The 17153-nt window shown below is 38.5% G+C and overlaps 1 protein-coding gene across 4 annotated transcripts in view; it reads right to left on the bottom strand.

Annotated features, from left to right (window-relative positions):
• LOC126976326 (bromodomain-containing protein 7-like) overlaps positions 1-17153 on the bottom strand; it is a 28471-nt gene that overhangs the window by 8515 nt on the left and 2803 nt on the right. For all 4 annotated transcript variants that reach the window (XM_050824612.1, XM_050824611.1, XM_050824608.1 and 1 more), the window contains 6 exons: positions 14161-14361; positions 12073-12226; positions 9368-9505; positions 6652-6792; positions 5575-5723; positions 3962-4146 (listed from right to left, as the gene is read on the bottom strand). In XM_050824612.1, the coding sequence (XP_050680569.1) occupies positions 3962-4146; positions 5575-5723; positions 6652-6792; positions 9368-9505; positions 12073-12226; positions 14161-14361 (968 nt within the window). The remainder of the gene's footprint in view (positions 1-3961; positions 4147-5574; positions 5724-6651; positions 6793-9367; positions 9506-12072; positions 12227-14160; positions 14362-17153) is intronic.

The raw sequence follows: 17153 nt of genomic DNA, 5'->3' as shown, positions 1-17153 counted from the left end.
CGAACTTTTTGACCGCCCCTCGTACCTGGCAACACATTCGGTATAAAAAAGCACTGACAGACATGCTTGCGTTCACAGGTTTTTGTAACTTAAAAATCAATGACGAAATATGCTGCTTAAATAAGGGGAAAGATTTCCTGGCTTCAACTGAGGAAATAATGGCTGCAATTACCAATGCCTTATTATACCAAAGACAATTACTACAGTCAGGTTTACAAGAAATTGTTAATTGGTCGCATATTAATCCTACAGAATTAACTTCTAATAACCTTTTTAATAAAATAAGCGACATGTTCGGTAATTCGTCGCCATCTTATAAATTATCTGAACAAACACTACAAATCGTGTGCGGGAAACGAGCGGAGTGCATAGAAACTAGGCGCAAAAGATTAATAAGCGAAATTTCTGATAAAAGCATTCAATCTGCTCTCGTTAACATACCTCCTAGCGAGGAATTTCTATTTGAAAAAACAAAATTAATGTCGCTTGTACAATCCCTTGGAGGACCTCATTATTGGTTATCACCCCCACAAACCAAGAATCACTTCCATACACATCCAGATCCAGAACACAGGAAAAAAATTATTTTCAAAGCACCCACAAAAAATCTAAACAAACCTATAAAGGAAAGACTGACGCTTACAAACAACAGGGAAACCCGTCCTTTCGAAATAAAAACAAGAAAAAATGACTATCCGACACAATTCGGCTAAAATCGCTCAAAAATCGTTGGCAGGCGCTTGGCGTGAACAAATTTATAATATCTGCAACAACTGGGTTTCGAATACCGTTTTACAAGAAACCTCCTCTAATAATGCCAACAAGACTCATTGTGAATCGATTTGCAACCAAATCGTCACCGGCAATGACTCAAATAGTGCAAGACCTCTTGGATCAAAGAATACTGCAGCCTGTTACAAAAGAAACGCCCAGTTTTATCTCCAAGCTATATTTCTGCGGAAGAAAAGCGACGGGTCGATGGGACCCATTTTCGATCTACGAGAATTAAACAAATTCGAAAGGATAAAGCATTTTCGCCTTATCTCTCACAGTTCAGTGCCAGATTTTCTCCAACCGGGAGACTGGATGATAAAATTAGACATTTCTCAGGCATACTTCCATGTGGCTGCAGCAAAATCTCATTACCCTTTCCTTCGAATCAGTTACCTAGGTCAGCTGTACGAGATGACATGTCTGCCTTTTGGCCTGGCCTCAGCACCACATCTTTTCTCTTCCATAACATGCTGGGTCGGGGAGACCCTGCGTGCGAAGGGATGTCGAGTACTAGTATACCTCGACGATTACCTTCTGGTCAACCAAGACCAGTCCAAGTTATGTCTTCAGGCCTCGGCGGCCGTGAGGCACTTGGAATACCTGGGCTGGAGCCTAAATTATCAAAAATCGATCTTTACTCCGACTCAAGACTTAGAATATCTGGGTATCCGCTGGCAAACCGCGAGGAACAGAATGTCATTGCCAGAAAAGAGGATACAGAGTCTCAAAGAAACCATAGATCGATCGTTATTAAGAAGCCAGATCACGCTTCGCGACCTACAAAGTTTACTTGGACAGCTAAACTTCGCCAGCTTTGTCATACCCCGAGGCAGGTTACACTGTCGGAAAGTACAAATATTTCTTCGGCATTTCAACAAGAGGCAACAACGACAGAAACAACTAATTCCCGACGAGGTGTATCAAGAGATGAGGTAGTGGCTCGGCGCCACACGTCACACTTCGGTAATACACAAAAAGCCTGCCACTCATTTCCTAGCGACGGACGCTTCGGATTTGGGTTGGGGTGCTCATCTAAATGGTCGTCTAATGTTGGGGACGTGGTCTCCTCGGCAACGAAGATGGCACAGCAACAAAAAAGAGCTGTATGCAGTAATAGCAGCGATCAGAACAAACGCTGCAGCGCTAAGCAAATCCCACGTACTCATCCAATCGGACAATCGAACTTTAATAGCATATATTCGAAAAGAGGGCGGAACAAGATCGTTGACTCTATTAAGTTTGACCTACCAACTTCTAACCCTTACAGACCAATTCAAAATAACTCTATCGGCTTTTTATCTACCAGGGAGGTACAACACAATTGCAGACAGACTGTCACGAGGGAAAGAACTTGCGGAATGGCATCTCTTACCGCAAGCAACTGTAGAAGTATTTCGGAAATGGGTTCGTATGGAAATTGATCTGTTTGCTTCCCAACGAAGTGCTGAAGTAAGAAACTACGTATCAATAGATTGCAGAGATCGATCAGCAAGCTATATAGATGCCTTCAGCAGACCATGGCAACACCAACTGGCGTGGGTATTCCCCCCGCCGAGCCTATTACCCAGAGTTCTGACACACCTAAACAGCGCGACGGGTACTTATTTAATTGTGGCACCGGAGTGGCCTCAAGTTTTCTGGTTGCAAGATCTGAAGTCCAGAGCGTTGGGTCACCCACACGAGATTCAGAACTTATCGGAAACAATGATCGATATGACAACATCACAGCCACCTCCACAAGTACATCTATTAACCTTGAAAGTTTGGAAAATTGGGGGTGGGGTTCCCAAATAAAAGAGTGGTCTACACAAGAGAAAGAGCTGCTGAGAAAAAGCTGGCGAAAGTCTACTTTAACAACATATCTACCTGCAATTAAGAGATGGTTGAAATGGTGTAACAGTACTCAAGTAAATCCAAAAGCACCTAACCCCGCTGACATTGCTAAATTCTTAATCAATCTTTTCCTTGAGGAAAACTTATCTTATAGCACTATTCTCGTTCATAAGTCGGCTGTATTAACTTTCTGTGGACCTTATGTAGAACAACAAACATTTACAAACTTCATCTTAAAACATGTTCTTAAAGCAATTGGGGTAGCTAAACCAAAACCAAAACCAAAACTATCTTGATAACGGACAAAACATCTATTTAATACCAGCATTTGGGTCAAAGACTGACAAACATGACTGCCGCCAATCTGCTTGGAAGCTGACTGAACACCCTGACAAGAACATCTGCCCAGTTAGTTTAGTTAGGCGTTTAATAGAGAAAACCAAACAAAGAAGGTCTGATATTACAGACTTAGACAACCTCTTCATTACAATTTGTAATAAGGTAAAAAGTGCTTCCCGCACTGTAATAGGCAATTGGGTTCGCACAGTTCTTAAAGACAGTGGCATTGATGCTTCCCCAGGGAGTTGTAGGTCAGCTGTAGCTTCTCTGGGGTGGCTAGATAATCAACCCTTAGATAATATATTAGAACGGGGTAACTGGAAATCATCCAGTACATTTTTTAATTATTACTGTAAAGTAATTAAAGTATCTTAAAATGATCATAATTCTTTTTTCAATACATTCACATCAGTATGAATTTTTGATTTAAATAAGTATTAATAATTAAGTGATTTGTAGTAATTAAAAATAAAAAGTTTTAACAATTATATATGACATTAAATTTTATTATTCACATTTAACTATTCATCATAGCGTTGTGTTTATATACATATATATACACCTACATATTTCACCAGCAGATAACAAACACGTCTTCATATACAATGCTGTATGTTTTCCCTCTCGGCACATTATATCGGTTTTATTTTTTGTGTAAATCCGTTATATTATTTGTTCATTGTACTAGAAGCAGCTAGTTGACTGTTACAGCTTGTTGGATCTTATTATATCTTGTCCCTCTACTTTTTCGTTTTTTCTGCTTCTGACTAGTATCTCTTTTGCAATCTCTAAGTGGGTCTACAATTTAACAATAATATGTAAGTACGTCATATTGTTTAGTTTAATAATGAGTAATTGTAACCCGTTGATTGTCCTTAAATAAATAAATAATCAATAAGTCAGCTCAGATAATATTACTTAAATTATTAACGTGTGGTAGTGAAGAATTGTAACTTGAAAATTCCAGCCATCCGGAACATAGCGAGGATTAAAACCAAGTGTTGTGTGAGGTTACCTGTCCCTCTGGTCGCGGTGCAGCTTCTCGATGAGGTCCCGCGTGTGTCGCAGCGCGGCGCTGATGCCGAAGTCCTTCTGCGCGAACTGCAACTCCTCCTGCATTTCGCTCAGGAACTCTACGTCGATTCCCAGCGACGACAGCGTGCGCAGCTCCTCCACGTCAATCTTCACCTTCATAAGTTCCTGATACACGTGGTGACAATATGATCAAAGTGTGTAACAACGACGCCAATTTAGGGTATTCGAACTGAAACTGTACCTACCCCACAACTACAATTGAGATTTAAGATTGCGTACACTACACCGAATTCAAATTCAAATATTTTTATTCAAAATAGGATTTAAAATCACTTATTGAACGTCAAAAACTACCACCCATTCAAAAGACTGCCTCAGACCTGAGAAGAATGGGCGCAAGAAACTCAGCGGATTTTTTTTTTAAATATAAAATATGGATTACAATGTAATATCGTACAATAAACATTTATAATTAAAGAGCCTGAGGGTGTTCGCTTTATTCGCAGTCCGTGGTGTCATTAAGAAAATCGTTTATGCTATAATAACCTTTCCCACACAAACGTTTTTTAACAATTCTTTTAAATTTTGTAACACATTTGTTTTGTACATTTTCTGGGATCATATTGTAGAAGCATATACATCGCCCAACAGACTTCCTAACTCGACCCAAGTAGAGTAGTAGGCATAACAAGTTTATGTTTGTTCCTCGTGTTAACATTATGAATGTCACAGTTTCTAGAAAATTCCTCAATGTGCTTATGAACATACAGAACATTATCAAAAATGTATTGACAAGCAACAGTCAAAATGTTTATATATAATTTATAATTTGAATAGTGAAAATTGTGCCGCATTATTATTCTATAGTTAAAATACAACTATCTTACATTATTATTGTATAACAACCTTTTAATAATTTTTCATTAATGAATAAAGTTTTTTAAAAGGTCTCCTTAAAATGATTTTTTTATTCATTTTTTCCGCAAACTATCTTAAGTTAATACCCTAAGCCTTAGGGTCTAAGGACTGTTGAGACGTTCCCTTTTTTCAGAGCGAATCTTAGCCATATATCTTACATAAACTTAAAAGGCCTCGACGCGGACGTACGACAATAAGCACAGTAACTCTCACGTCTAGTGTTGATATTATAGACGTAATCCTTCAGTTACCTAGATATGGTCGGAGATAGAAGTGAAATATTTGTGTGAGTGAAAGCACATTAGCCGCCAAATGTTTACGGAAATCGCATCTATATGTCTAATTGAAATTAATCATATTAATTGATTTGTTTTTCACGACCAATAAAGCTTAAATAAGAGAACTGAATTGATTTGTGATTTGGATGATGATTGGTCTGCGAGCAATTAATTGGTTGCGACTGAGTCGAGTGGATTGACTCCGGTAGGACGGTGATGTAGTTAAAGGTAACGTAAATCTTCTTTTAAGTGTATCTTGAATAAATTTTTCTCCCCCAAATATATACCCGTGTATAAAATACCAAATGGTTTGAACCGATTCCAATATAAGTACGCAAAGCATATAATATGTATCACATGTAGTTAAAATATATTAGATAATATGATGTATAGTTACGTTATCGTCGGAGCCCGGCAGTTCGGTCGCCTGCCGACGGTCGACGGGAGGCGTGGCGGGGAACATGGCCTCCATGTCGTAGATGGCGCTCCACGGAGAGTCCGCGGCGAACCGCAGCAGCTCCTCGTTGCCTCGCCCCGTCTCCCGCGCTACCCGCACACACACACACACACACACTGTTACTTGCGGTTGGTACACACGGGCTTAGGGCGTTTGTCCATCTCCACCGTAACCGAGAACTTGATTATTTCTTGCCTTATTCGAGATCGCGTGACGGCGATTGTATGTCCACCGTGACGATCTTATAAAATATGGAAATACCCTACAAAACACGTACTGCAAGGCATACCACCAACTAAAATGTTGGTTGAAACGTTGAGGTTTCAGAAGGTACTATCCCACCGCAACGAAGATATCAACTAACTGTACGGTGGAGTATATCGTAATGATTATTGAGGTGATCGGCATTACCACCACAATCTCAATGAGAGTCCTAACGGTCGCGCCAATACTGCTGTCTTCAGCGGACTGGACAGCTCGGGTGACGATTGTGCAAAATGCAAACGGTCAAAATAAATGCATTATGCACTTCAGCACTGTTATCCTGTTCTTGGTGGTGTTTCGGTGACGGTGAAGAAAAGGATTTACGCAAGTTGCATAAGTCACACAAATTTAAAAACCGAAACATCAATTTCTTAGTTAGTCGTAATATTAAGGATTATTGTTATATATATATGATACATAGGATGATTGTAATAACGTCTGTTTCAATATATAAAAACAAAAAACAAAATATCACTAAGCAACCCCATGCATTACAATATATTACGAGTATGTTGCAATATTTACGGATTTTAGAAAAGCTTTCGACCTCATTAAACACGAATTAATGTTGCAGAGTATTTTAGCTATTGGCTATCAAGGTTTATTATACAGGTAGTGCGAATCCTTACTTTGAAGATAGAACTCAACTTATTAAAATACAAATCAATATATCGAGAGGTCAGTCGATACCGATAGGGGTACCACTAGTATTACACTTCGGTCCACTACATTTATCATATTTACAGTACTCACGCAGAGTGTGGTAGAGCAGGTGTGACTCGGCGGGCGTGAGCGTGGCGAACGTGGAGTCATATGAGGGTGCATACGAGCTGAACGCTCCGTAGTGAAGCGGCTTAACACACCGCGCTACGTTGCGCCGGTCCTCGCGCGTCGCTACACCGCGGACAGACAAACACATATTCATTATATACGTAAATATGTGACAGATCGATCGGTCGTCCTACTTACACAAGTTTTTACGTAAAGTGGATATTCACTCAGTCCATGGCTGTAACAATATGATAAAAGTCATCACACATGATAAGTGTCAAACCCTGGAACAAACATACTTGCACTTATATATTATGCGCGTCTATTTTGCAGCACAGTCCCGGACACTGATACACCTGATTACACATAATAAGCACTAGTAGCATGGAATGTATACACACATTTAAACAGTTTTGTGATTTACATAAAATTTATTTTTTAGCCTACTCAAATAAGTCGAAACTGTTGAGTAATTTCGCTGCATAACTTGGCCATAGATTGTTCATTGTATTTATTTGAAATATTTTCTAAACAAAATTTTCCGAAGTGGTGGTGAACATAGTAGTTGTTTACTTCTGATAATCATAAGTATAATTTTCGACTTGAAATAAATTTGGAAACTATATTGGAAGGAACAAATTGTTGGACTTTTTGTGCAATACCTTCGATACTAAATCGACGTTTGTGACGTCATTAACACTAAACACGTGTCGATTTGTTTAAAGACAAAAATATTGGCGGAATAAACACTAAAGAAAACTCAAATCATTTGGACAATTATGGATTTCCGCAAAGTAACGCCTACTTCAATAAATTTTCTAAAAGAGGGTTCTCAACCAGGACTTCACTAAATACGAGACAGGCAATTGCCATTTCCCGCCGAGGCATATATAGCGATTTTATTAAAATAATGCAGGAAAATATAACACACTTTTTAATAAAAAGAAGATAAATTCCCATAATTTTTCAAGTTTATGGCGTTATTAACATGAACTGCACATTTCAGCATGGAATAAATTGCCCATAATGTTTTTGGCTTATTGATGGCTTTTTAGTTTTAGAAATATTATTAAAATACGCCAAAAATACTGTTTCAGAGTAAATCTTAACTTTTTTCTCGTTTATCCAACTCAAAAAATTTTCATGTATTTTTCTTTTGACTTCTCTGGAAGCAGGTTTTTCATTGCAAATTTGGCTTCTGATCTTAAATCTTGTGGAGTAAAATCAATCTCCATTTCACCCTCTGAACTGTTGTAACTCATTTTAATTATTATTAAATTTATGTTTATGAAGTAGGTAAGTATATAACAAATCAAGACAAATTTTCAGCTTTGCCGCCAATTTTTTTTTATCCTCTGTGCCGACAGGCAAACGCAAAGAGACTAAAGTATGCCAAGAATAACAAAAGAGATCCGATCAAAGAGTATTTAATAACCCCAGCACGCCGTTTCATACAACAGACGTCGCTTCATTGTGTGTCTTCTACCGCATTTATCACGGGGAGTGTTCCGAAGAGCTGTTTAACCTGATTCCTGCCGCCGAATTCCACCTTCGCACGACACGCCACAAGTTAGGATATCATACTCACCATCTGGATGTGTGGCGGGGTGTTTCCGGGACGATACGACATGGGTACCTTCAAAAAAAAGTCCGTACACCTTCCTTAAAGGCCGGCAACGTTCCTGTGATTCCTCTGGTGTTGCAAGTGATTGTGGGCGGCGGTGATCACTTAACAACAGGTGACCCGTACGCTCGTTTGTCCTCCTATTCCATAAAAAAAAAACATTGCAGGAGCGTTGTAATGTTCCAAATTCAATACGATACTTCGCGTATTCTTTCTTCGAAAATAATGACAATATTTCCGTGCACGTTTGAGAAAATAATAATTATTGCTTTACAACATTTACACTCAGTTACGCGGCAGCTCGCGTATGCATCGGATGTGCAAATGTTGCGCTCGCTACGGTTGCGTGATTTTTTACGTTAAATATAGTGTTAGTTAGTTAATTTTTGTGTGTCGTGTACAAGAATGAAGAGTATTTTAACATGCTCATGTGTCTAGGGCGCAATAATTGTAACTATGCCGTAGTTCGTAGGGATTATGAATAAAGTTAAGCACTTGGTATTGCCGCTCGGTTTGGAGTTGCCGTCTCGCACTCAAGCCGCTCAATATTTAACCTTTGGGGACAAGTGAAAGAATAAGTGTTCCGAAAAATTTGTGACACTGAGGTCGAAATAAGAGGATCGTTACAATATTCGATTTGATTAAGACTGACACGACGGTGTTACAACAACGTCGTGAAACATTGTACTAAATGTATCGGAGTCAGCGGCGGTCACGTCAAGCAGAACCTGCGGTTGAGAGACGCTGAGCAAGAGGATATAGTAATAAATTAAGTATTTAATAATACAAAATTTTCGTGTTTGGCGCCCCCGCCCGCAAGCCGCGCGCCCTTCGCACATACCATGAATGAAATAGGTGTGTGGGTGGGGAAAAATGAAAATGGCTGCAGGCAGAGGTGTCAAAACTTTTATAATTGGGTACGTTATTTCTCTTTTTTTTTTAAGTGATTATTTCCAGAAAATCGATATTTATATGTACTCATTACTTAATACCAACATACGCATTAAGATATAGTACATGATTATTTAACAACCTGTATAAAAAGGTATAAGATATAATAATAATCTAAATTACTGTGCAGTGAGCCGGTGCCCTGAGACAGCTTCCCGACGTATTGTCCCAGCGTGACGGGCTTATCCTCCCCGTGCTGGTCCGCGGTGCTGGTCACCAGGCATAGGGTCGTTTTGCCGTCAGCGTCCATTCGCGGAAACGCTGTAAAAACATACGAAGTTATGAGTTAAAGGCATTATTATTACTTTACAATACGATGGCTGCATGGATGGTCCATACGTCATCTCGTAAACGAATGCTGCTTGTGGTGTCAGGTCGACCTGTTATAGTTAAAATGCAGTGTATTTGATAGACACAATTACTAATAATGAAGGTAGTCACGACCACCATGTTCACGATGCATCCTTGCTAAACACACACAATGAACTTAAGCTCTAAAGGCTGATGCATCCAATATACGAAAATTTGTATTTATTCAGTTTATTCTTTACTACTTTTTATAAAATATTTGGTATTAAATACGCTTTTAACTAACCCAATTCATATGTTGGACGCAGCACCTTACAAACTAATTTGTTTTGTATATTACAGCCATTGTAAAATAGAGTATTTTACAATGTAAAATAGGGTAAAACAACCAGTAGTCAGCCTTTTAGTAACGACTAAAAGTTGATAATATTAAGCGCTCTGAATAAAAACATCCACTATTCTTCCGAAAGATTGTTTATTCAATATACTAAGACTTTTTTAAGTAATGGAAAAAAGGTTATTTTCGAAAGGACACCATTAACATTTTCAGGTTGAGTTATCCATTCGTACAATGTATTTTTCCATTTTGCCTTCAAAGGGTTACAGGTGTACTCTTACATCAGCAGGCTGATGAAATGTGTCACATTTTGTGAAAGTTCATATTGGATAATACCATAGTCATATTACCAAAAACGAGAACTAGTTTTTTTTTATGTTTTGTTCTTCAAACCTTTTACAATATAATATTTAAATATATCGGATTTCATCCAACCAGTTGCTGACTTTCTTGTCAACCATCCAGCTGGTATAGTGGCAGACATACATACATCTTTTGGTAGTCTTACATGTTGTATTTGCGTAGTTTAAAAGGAGGCAGAAGGTTTACAAGGTTTTCCAGAAGCCGATATAAATACAAGGACAGTAACAGCTTCTTTATCCTTTACAATTTTGGAGACGTTTTTTTATCCTCGGGATACAAATTTCCATTCTTTGAACATACGTAAATTTGATTTTTTCACCATAAAATATTTGGTCTGGGTTAGTTAAATATCACTTGCATTCATTTCTTCTAAATGGCTTATTAGTTCAGCAAACCACTTCCGAAAACTTTTGTTGGTTACAGCGGCTCGATTCTTAGATATATTTTCGGGTGAATTCGGGATTTCGTCGTAAAAATTATTAGTACCATTATTTCCCCAGCCTATTATTTACAAATGGGTTTATGTCCTTCAGAAATAAATATTGTGGACGGGATTAAGGATATCATCACATTTAAAAGCGAAACCACATTTTGCTAACAATGCGCCAGTCGTTCAAGGCAGTTTCTTCTTTATTAGACATTACCAATTCTGGTCCCATTTTATGGGGTATTTCTGGAACCCTTAATTGAAATCGATTTTGTAGCGTCCCTCACGGAACACTAAAAAGTTCACTGGCTTCTCTAATCTTCATCCCATCTTTAATCGCCATCATAGCTTGTGTTAATTGCTCTTCTTTGTATTGGTGGATTGGTGTTTTTGACATGATGGAATTATAAAACAGATGCTTTTCATGCTAAAATGTTGGTGCGTAAATTTAATCCTAATTTAAAAGGCTTTAAGGTGCTATTTTGTGCAACAGGACTACCGGCTGACTACTGGTTTTGTAGACCCATTGGTCAGCCCCTGACGTGTTTGATATTTGTACGCGGCTGACTACTGGTAAAATACAATTTTCGTCTTATAAGAGATAAGTCTAAAGTAATGAGCATACTTGGGACTATTCGCTCCGTTGATTTCAAGTTCATATAAGAAAATCACGAGAAAACCAGTAGTCAGCCGTCCATGACTGAGTATTTGATGTACCCCAAAAATTCTAAACCTAGTCAGCCACCTAAATTACAACGTATTAAACAAATAAAATGCGTTTTAAAGTTAATAAAATACAAAATAAACATTATATCGTAACTCAGTATAACGATTTACCACAAATTACAGCTAATACATACAAAAATTAACTGGAACCTCGAACACGATTCCTTAAGAAAAAAATTGTAACAGCGACGCGTCTAGTCATGTCTTTGACAACAGTGCAAATCAAGGAGTGTAGCTTGTCAACCTGACGTGCTATTGGTTTCAAAGTGTGCGTGTTAGGCAGTAAGGAGACGAGGATTCGATTAAAAATTATTTTAAATGTGTAAATAAATTTCAACACTATTTATATGGAAATAATGTCTCAAAAGGCTGACTACTGGTGCCGGGCTGATTACTGCTTTACCCTACTCTATTTTACAATGGTTTGATTGAAAAGAGTGGCCGTTGATTTTCTTGAATGTTTTTCCCACGAGCTCTACTTTTCCGAACATATGGTAGATTCAGTAATTTAAAAGAAATATTTATAGTGACAATTCAAAAGCGCTTAGTTTAAGCCTAATTGAATGAAGTTTATTTAACTTTGATAAAATTAAAAATAATAGTATTTTTTGAGATTAAATAATACAAAACTTTAGTTAATTTGGCAAATAATGTAACAAACGGTACCTTTTTTAGCAAGTCGTCTCCGGTGCTGCTCCCTCGCTGCTTCCATCTGTATCTTCACACTGTCCCCGGAGTCCTGTCGCTCCGCCCCGTCCGATACAACCTCCGCTTCCGAACCTCCGCTTTTGATAGGGCTGCTTCGCTTAAGTACTTTGTGCTGCCAAATTTGAACTTGTGTTTACAAATACGAATAATCTATTACAAATTAGCGCCAGTAATGGAATGATTTATTGTAGTTTTATCAAATTATTGTTCAATAAGCTTTATTAAAATCACATCTTAGGCTGCAATCCCAATATATAGAAATTAGAAATATCATTTTGAACAACAGATCTTCCCAATCAAAGTAATAATTCGCACAGAAAGTCTAGCCTATCCTACACAGATGTCAGTTAGTGTACAATATATTTATAAGCAAATATTATTATTAGACTTTTTATATATTACAGTAAAATTTTAACTTAATGTAGGATAGGCTTTAAAAAAAACAAAGCTTGTATATGTGGCTAAATTCACTTAACTAATAATTTGCACTGATTGAATAACTGACCGACATCCACGATATATGGTTACAAATAAAATACTAATCACCACATACTATTTACGTCATAATCGTCTCTTTGTACCTATATTGCTATATAGCTACACCTTGTAAAATTCATATTTTTTTAGATATTATAGGCATTTATTATAAGATTTGAAATAACAAAGGTTTAATATAATAGATAGATATTGTACTTCTGGGTTTCAGTGTTTTACTTGTAATATGCATAATTTAGTAACAAGCTATTGCCATGTTAGACTGAATTGAGCCACAGACAGGCCGATGCAGAGTAGACCAGCTCGACCGCAACACAGAGACCGGCGCATGCAAAAGTTCGCACTATAATTAAGACGTATTCACACACATGACACAACCGAGTAGATCTTGTAAGCGCATCTCATCTAGTACTAAGTGCATACACTACGTAATATAATTATATTGCAAACCTTTCGACCATACGTCCGTAACGGCTGCAGTGAAACATTGGCTGTATCAACAATCAACATATACAGTACATACAATGACCTACACACACTAACAACTGTCTTATATAATCATAGCCACTCATCATTTACGTATTGCACTATTCTTTGTTAAGACTCAAACTATAACAAAATAATAACCTTGTAACACTTCTGAAGATCAAGAATATCAGTTTGCCTTCAAATACCAACATTTACGTGTTTTTCACGACATATTTAAGACACATTATCATAAATTACAATAATATTACCCTATCAGAACAATTCTAAACAGAACTCTAGACATCTTTCATGATTCCTTTAAATGTTTCACTGTCTAAAATTGATAAATACAATCAAATTTAAGTTTATTAGTCTAGACTCAAGAGCAATAATTAATCAACCATGCATCCATATTAACAATCAATATTATATTATTATCAATGCTGTGTGTGTAATTGTTACACATACCAGAACAATACAGAAAAACTGCAACGATAGCAATGTAAAGTACATGTTAATTATTATAAAATACTATTTAATACGATGAGCTGCAACAAGAATGACCTAAAAAAATATAATATGTCTTTTGATACTATTCTATTATTCAGATATTCTGTTACTATGCATGTAGCTAGCCTTAGAGACGGTTTACACGGAGTCGACTTTAGTCGTGCGGTAAGTCACCCGTTGCATCGCTTATAAAAATCGAATCGCCACCCCATTTACACCGGTTGCCAAAAACAGCATGCGACTTGTTCATTTTCAAATAAAACGATGAATAGAGCGGGTGTTTTACGTAACGTAGCGGTACAACACAACGCAAAACACACCTCAAGCGGCGAGCGATCTCCTACAGCTGACCATTTACACGTCCGATTTTAGTCACCGTCGGCATGTGGCTCAAAACTGTACGGCATAAGCTTAAGTCGGATGGCACCCGGATGGGTCTTCCGATTTCAGTCATTTGACAGACGGCACGGCTAGGCCGCACGGCGAAAATCGACCCGTGTAAACCCCTTATTAAGGCATCACCTTCAAATCCACATGTAATCCAACTAAACACCAACACTTTACAATACTCACCACATCCATCTTCCCGATATCGAAGCCAAGCTCTCTGATTGGTATCTCATACATATACGTTAGCATGTCTCCGAGTGGCCTCAGCTTCTGTGGTGTGAGCTGCTTCAGGCCGGAGTGCAGGAGCCGCCGAGCCGCCTTGTGGTACACTGTGCCTGGCTTGTTGTACTTCATTGCATTGTTACACATCAACTTGAAGTCACTCTGAAAACACCAATACAACTGGTATCAAAATTTGATATCACAAAGTGCCTTAATAATAAATACAGAACAAAATTTTAATGAAGTGAAAACTTATTTAGCATGATTGTGGTTTTAAAGTCAATGAAACGAAAAAGCGACATAAAAAGTGACAAACACATAAATTCATAAGATTTAACGTAAGAATATGAGATAGGAAGCATTTTACAGTGTTTTGGTACCAGGCGATCATAGTTGAAGAAGAGATTGTGGGCAAACGGGCAAGAGGCTCACGGGATGGGGAGAGGTGAGGCAACCGCCCATGGACATCCGCAACAACAGGTGTGCCAAGAAATGCGTTGCCGGCCTTTAAGGTGGGAGTATGCTTTTTTCTTGAAGGTCCCTAAGTCGTATCTGTTCGGGAAGACCGCTGCCGGTAGTTGATTCAACAAAGTGGCTGTGCGAGGCAAGAAATTTCGAACTAAACGCGCGGTTGTGGAATGCCAGACGTCTACGTGATGCGGACGGTACTTTGCACGTAATGTCCGATGGTGGAATTCGGCCGCTGGAATCAACCCGAACAGCTCCTCTGAGTACTCCCCGTGATAAATGCGGTAGAAGATGCAGAGAGAACCCACATCTCTACGCAATGCTAGAGAATCAAGCCGATCGGAGATGACTTGATCGTCGATGATTCGAGCCGCTCTTCGTTGTATGCGGTCAAATGGAAGAAGCTGGTACTGGGGAGCACCCGCCCAGAGGTGGGAACAGTACTCCATGTGAGGCCGAATTTGAGCCTTAATAAAGTTGCAGGCGGTGGCTTTTAGTGAAGTACTGTCTCGCCTTACTGAGTACACCAAGCTTTTTAGAGGCCAGTTTGGCCTTCTCTTTCAAGTGACCACGGAACTGAATGTCGCTCGATATATCGACGCCAAGTATGCCAATACAGGCTGTGGCAGTTAGAGGAGTGATCTCGAATCGAGGGGATACGACAAAGGGAGACTTTTTAGTGGTGATCGCACAAACTTGTGTCTTCTTGGGGTTGAATTGGACTAAATTATGTCGGCCCCATTCCGAGACTTTGCAAAGCATAGTCTCGATTTCAGACACAAGTTTGTTCCGGTTCTCGTCGACGCTATCCCGGGACATGTTGGCACGGCCTGTGTAGGAAGCATACCCTGTGCTGTCGTCTGCATAGCAATGAATATTTGCAGCATATCATTGACATGCAGAAGAAACAGCGCAGGGGATAGCACGCAGCCTTGCGAGACACCAGCGTTTATGGGTTTTAAGTCGGAGCATGCACCGTTGATAACAACCTTGATGCTCCGATCAGCCAAAAAGCTAGTGACCCATTTGCACAACTTCTCGGGAAGCCCATAGGATTGCAGTTTCGTTATAAGCGCTTTATGCCACACCCGATCGAAGGCCTTCGCTATGTCCAAACTCACCGTCAACGCCTCTCCCTTCGACTCAACCGCTTGCGCCCATTTATGGGTGAGGTATGCAAGAAGATCACCAGCTGAGCGACCCTGACGGAAACCGTACTGGCAGTCGCTGATCAGCTGGTGCCCCTCTAGGTATCCCAAGAGCTGGCGGTTGATGATCGACTCCATTACTTTGGAGAAAATGGAGGTAATGGCAATGGGGCGGTAGTTGGACGGATCTGAGCGTACACCTTTCTTAGGGATCGGGTGCACTAAAGCCGCCTTCCATAATTTCGGGACTACGCCTGATGAGTAGGAGAGCCGGAAAAGACGGGTAAGGACCGGCTCCAGTTCCGGAGCACATGTCCGCAGCACTATCGGGGAATGTCATCGGGCCCGCTCGATTTGTGAATGTCCAAGGTGAGAAGCGCCTTATGTATGGAACGAGTATACCTTAATATATTCTGACGTGTATTACTTACTACATAGACACTCTTCCCGAAATCTTACAATCGTCTCATTATCTGAATTTTGAATTATGAAGCCAAAATTTTTTAAGGTTTCACTTCTACCACGTGTGAATTACCACAAAATGGTGTGTAGTGTTATTTCTGTTTGTTTATAATCATAAAAGACATACTTGAAATGTTTCTAAAGTTCTCAAAGGCTAATGTGTTTTCACCATTAACTTATTATATATTAATAGCGTAATAGACGAACGCTGTGTGAGAGTGAGATAACTATACTTACACAAAAACATAAGTTTATAAAATATACGGAATAGATGGACCGTAAACCGTTTTTAAACAATTTAGTGTCCATTAGTCTCCTGCCGAATTGGACCGCATATTAATTTTAGTGTTTGTATCGTAATTGTTCTGTATTTTATTAATTAAAAAATATAATGGTGTCGTGTTCTGTGTTAGATTGTGTTGTTATATACAGCAACGACCAAATAAAGAACATTTTACAGGTAAATACTATTCTCTACTGCTTTCGTGGTGCTTATTTTCGTTGAACATATTTACTAAAATATTTTCTATAAAATTTAATATATACAGTAAATACTCTATTTTCCAAAGATTATATTAATTAAAAAAAATGAAAAAAAGATATTGTTTCGTGAATACGACGCCGTTTATCAATATTTGTCATAGGGATTGACCAAAAGCAAAATACTACACACTTCACTAACACATCTGTAAAACTAAGTACACAATATGAACATTATAAATTTAGTTTATACTTTTCACAGCCAATTTCTATACTAATCCAAAATTCGAATTCCAATATTGTTATTATAATTCATTTTCATAAACAAAAAATCTGTTTTTCGCATTTCATTCACAGTTTTATGGATCATTTTGGTGATCTATTTTTTATATCTAT

The sequence above is a fragment of the Leptidea sinapis genome, chromosome 40 (genome assembly GCF_905404315.1).
Source record: "Leptidea sinapis chromosome 40, ilLepSina1.1, whole genome shotgun sequence".
NCBI lineage: Eukaryota > Metazoa > Arthropoda > Insecta > Lepidoptera > Pieridae > Leptidea > Leptidea sinapis.
Note: the sequence above shows the minus strand (reverse complement) of the source record. Positions and strands in the feature narration are given on the sequence as shown.